At 45.1% G+C, this 4,448-nt stretch overlaps 1 protein-coding gene across 1 annotated transcript; it reads right to left on the bottom strand.

Moving 5' to 3' along the window:
• Positions 1 to 1,621: 1,621 nt before the first annotated feature.
• Positions 1,622 to 3,640, bottom strand: LOC144712079 (LOB domain-containing protein 30-like). Its single transcript, XM_078586258.1, has 2 exons — positions 3,236 to 3,640; positions 1,622 to 2,161 (listed from the first exon to the last, which is right to left on the bottom strand). Exons 1-2 carry the CDS (start codon positions 3,548 to 3,550, stop codon positions 1,802 to 1,804), a joined length of 675 nt encoding a protein of 224 aa, XP_078442384.1. The 5' UTR covers positions 3,551 to 3,640; the 3' UTR covers positions 1,622 to 1,801.
• Positions 3,641 to 4,448: the final 808 nt, after the last annotated feature.

Below are 4,448 nucleotides of genomic sequence, written 5' to 3'. Positions count from 1 at the left end.
ATCTCTTACAAGATCTGTAGAGCTAGTCTCACGACTAGTTTCCTTTCCATTCTTCTTTAAAAATATTATCTTCAAGTTTCATCTTCATCAATTAAGACAGGTCTCTGAATTTTCAACTAAATGGCTTGTGACTTGAACTGATTCTCTTTGTGCATTACACATTCCATTGCACTACATAGAGTGTCTTTTTCTGAAGTTCTGTCGGAACCTTTCTTCCCCAATAACCTATCAAAATGTAAAAGCCTCTTTAAGAGTTGGCATATGACTCTTTATGAGAAACAAACAAATCGCAAGGAAAACTTGTTATGAAGGAGCAAAACAGGTAGGAAAAAGCTTTTTTCCTGTCAGAAACACTTATTAACAACATAAAAGTACCAATCGAATTACTAAAATTGGAAACTTTCACCCAGGGAGGATAGTAAACCAATTAATACACGCTCATTGAGAGAGAGACTGACGTATATAAATACACAGAGAGAAAGCTTGTTAAATAAAAAAATGGATGTGCGGAAATAGCTAATACATTTCGAGAGAGTGCATGACAGAGATCTCAGTCTGGATGTGTTTGACGACCCATTTCCACACCAAATGCGAATGTGTCTTTTTTTTTCTTTCTGTCACGCTGGCTACGGAAGACCCTTGCCATATGAACATTTTCATAAGCTGAAATAGTGGTAAACTTTCAAGTCTTCCAACCATTTTTGGGACTCTACGTGATCGCTACCCTGAGGTTGTTTTGAAGGTTAAAACCCTGACGTCATTCTGCTTGAGTGACTTTTCTCCCATTCTTCTGGCGTTCTATTTTCCATCTCCTATCCGATCTCTCCTGCCACTCTTTCTCCTCCATGAAGCGACATCCCCTTAGTTCTTGCACTCTGACTCGATTCCAGGTTCGACAGCTTCATTTCGTCGGCTATACTAGAGGATTCTGCGCTAAGGGTGTTTGACCGTCTCGCCATTTGATCCACATCACTCACTCTCCTTTCCTCTCTCCCTCGTTCTCTATATTCCCTCCCTATCTCTTTCTCCCTCTCTCTCTCCTCTATATTTATCTCTCCCCCTCCCTTTGTCTCCCTCCCTAACTTCCTCTTCCTCTCCCTCTCTCTCTCCTCTATATTTATCTCTCCCCCTCTTTCTCTCCGTCCCTAACTCCCTCTTCCTCTCCTTCTCTCTTTCCTCCTCTCGCTCTCTCTCTCTCTCTCCCCCTCCCTCTCTCTCTCTCTCCCCCTCCCTCCCCCTCTCTCTCCCCCTCCCTCTCCCTCCCTCCCTCTCTCTCTCTCTCTCTCTCTCTCTCTCTCTCTCTCTTTCTCTCTCTCTCTCTATCTCTCTCTCTATTCCAGAATGTTTCTCCCAATGAACATGTTGACGAATCCAACTCTTCGTTTACAAATCTATCAGTCTAGTTCTTTATCTATTTATTGCGTCCAGTCTCTGTCAGTCTATCATTCTGCCTGTTTATTTTCTCCAAAGAGAACGGAAAATCTTCAACCTGTCATGAACACGGTAGAAGCTCAGCGATGCATCTACATTTGAAGAAACCACTTGGGCTCGGCGCTCATTTCTCTCAAATGATTTAAAGTGATCTCAATCGCCATAAACACGGGTTACGTGCCAAGCATACAAAACAAGTCAGAACACCACTGACGAACCAAATTAACTACCATCCCAGACCTAACAGAAAGGGGTCGGATGCACGAAAGAAAATCTCGTTCTTTCCCCGTTCTTTCCTAGTAATGACTTCAATTCCCACGAGAGAAATATAAGAACAGCAAGGAAGTTAGAGCTCTTTCTTTGTTCTTCCTCACTTTGAGATGGGAGGAAGAACTTGCTTAGCGCCCGAGTTTTGTCTCTTGATGAACTCTCTCGCTAACGTTTGCAGGTCGCCGCCTCCGTTATTACCCGCCTGATAAAACTCCATCTGCCGCGGTTGCTGCTGCTGAAAGGACGATGGAAGGTTTCCAATTGGGTCAAAGAGAGCTCCTAAATCGACGGCAGGTAGATGGCTGCATGTTGATGATGATGGAAGATCTGATATCGAGAAGTGCAGCGGCGGAACAGACGTGAGCGGCGGCGGTGCTGAAGTCAACGGCGGCGGTGGCGGCAGTTCCAGCGCCGCCAGGTGAGACTGCAAGTACGAAAGCTCAGCCTGAAGATTCACCACCTGCACAAAAACCAGTTCAGATTTAGAGGTCATAAACCCTAAGACGGATACCATCCCTCACTGACATGTAGTTGATATCATTGATTAAAGCAGATTAACCGTTGTTTGTTGCACATTAATCTCCTCGTCTTTTTCTTGCATGCGGTTGATAATCACTAGGAGAAAGTTTCGGAAGATGGCAGAGATTTTGTTGTCCATGGAAGCTTAAGGTCTTTGAATTACGGTTTCTCGGTCTTCTAGGGGTTCTTCCGGACTCCATCGAACAGAGACGAGAGGAGTCGAAACGTAAGGAAATATTCCAGCTTTAGGATACCAGAAAATATTCGAGCTTTATCCTTGAGGGCTCCAAAAACGAAAAACGAAGACGAGAACTAAGCCAAAGAATCCTGAAATGAAGCAAGCCCACAAGCTTCAACATGTTGATAAAATTTGAAGGCTTACCACCATCCTTAAAGCTATAGCTTATACCAGGTATCTAAGATCATATAAAGCAAAAAGCTATAGCTATAGACAAGGAGGCTATTAACTAATACTGAACGTCTTGGGCCTAGTATTCCAACCCTCAACCATTGATCTAACACCATGTTTATATTGAAGTTATAGCTTATAACGGTGGTGCTATTTTAACTAAGGCTCAAAGTTGTGCCAAAAATTCAAACCCTCAACCCGAGATATGATATAAGCGCGTACCCTCTCTGCTAAAAGCTACAACTTATACCAAAACTCAACATGTTGCCCAAAGAATTCGAACCCTAAACCAGGGATCGGATATCATGTTAAGATTGAAACACCTACCACTCCGATAAAAACTACAGCTCATAGAAAGGACGCCACCAGGGATCTGAGACCATGTTAAGAAGGTTCAAGCTCGTACCTCTGTGCTAAAAGATTCAACGCTCGACATGCTATCCTTAGAATTCGAACCCTAAACCTGGGATCTGATATCATGCAAAGATTCAAACACCGACCTCTCTAGCTTATAGAGAGGGCGCGACGGGGGATCTGATACCACGTAATATTCAAGCGCACCGCTGTGATAAAAGATGTAGCTTATAGAAAGGGCGATGACAGTACCTGTTGCTGGAGGGCGAAGATGTGGGCGACGCATCCATGAACGGGGTCGCGGATACGCGCCTGAGCCTCGTAGCAGATGGTGACAACAGCGTCAAGCCTCTTGTGGGCAGGGATGTGGAGAAGAAGCTTGGAAGCGTTGCTTGCACCGAAAACCTTATGAACAGCGGCAAAATGCGCTGCCCCTTGCTCGGAATCAAAGTATGGGGCGAATATGCAGCCGTTTACGCACTTGCGCCGTAGGAACTTGCACGCGCCGCATGGCCCGGCGCCGGCCCCCCCGTCCGCTCCCCCTCCACCGCCGCTGCCGCCGTTCATGGTGAAGTTTCTTCTCTCATGACGGAGGCTAGAGACAGAAGGAGATTAAAAAATGTTGAACTGGAGAGAGAGAGAGAAAGAGAGAGGAGAGAGAGCTTGTGGGTAGGAGGAATAGGAGGGATGAGCTTGGAGAGCCTCGAGATTGTTTTTTCTTTGGTATTGATGAGGCTTTAAAGACACGTCAAGAGGCTGCGGGAAGGCTAATCCACTCTGCCCCCTTTCATTTCTTCTGCCCCCCTTTCAGCAGATTGCGTGAAGCAACCATGCAGAGTAACCCTCTCTTTCTCTCTCTATGTCTATTTCTCAAGTGACATCTTACGGTATGTTACATCCCTATCTCTCTCACTTTCTGTCATCGTTATCTGGGTACAAGTATGCACGAAGTTGAACACTTCTTGCACTCGTTCTGTCTCTACATCTGACCCGAAAATAGTACTTATTTGCTGATTCAGATGGGAGTTGTATCGGAAGAATCAGACAAATCGCTCGAGCTCTGGTCTAGAATAAACGTTAGTCCCCTCAGAATCATTAAGTGCAAAAGAACACAGCCTTTCTTGCGTCCTTCGACCTGTTGTCCTGGTCAAATCATGGTACGTCGCTGCTCTTCCGTAGATATCATTTCCCTTGTAATTTTTGCTAGTCTCTCTCTCTCTAGATCCCTCTACGATTATTTCTCTCTCTATGATTCGCTCTCTCTCTCTCTCCTTCTCGCTCTGTAACTCTCTCTCTCCATCTCTCTCTAGGATTATTTCTCTCTGTAACTCTCTCTCTCTCTCTCCATCTCTCTCTATGAGTCTCTCTCTCTGAGAGAAACTCCTTGCTTCCTCCCCACTGACTTAAAGAAACTTCCCCTTGCTCACTCATCTTCTCGATTTCTTTCAACCTCTCTCTCTCTCTC

The sequence above is a fragment of the Wolffia australiana genome, chromosome 14 (assembly GCF_029677425.1).
Source record: "Wolffia australiana isolate 7733 chromosome 14, ASM2967742v1".
NCBI classification, from domain to species: Eukaryota; Viridiplantae; Streptophyta; class Magnoliopsida; order Alismatales; family Araceae; genus Wolffia; species Wolffia australiana.
Note: the sequence above shows the minus strand (reverse complement) of the source record. Positions and strands in the feature narration are given on the sequence as shown.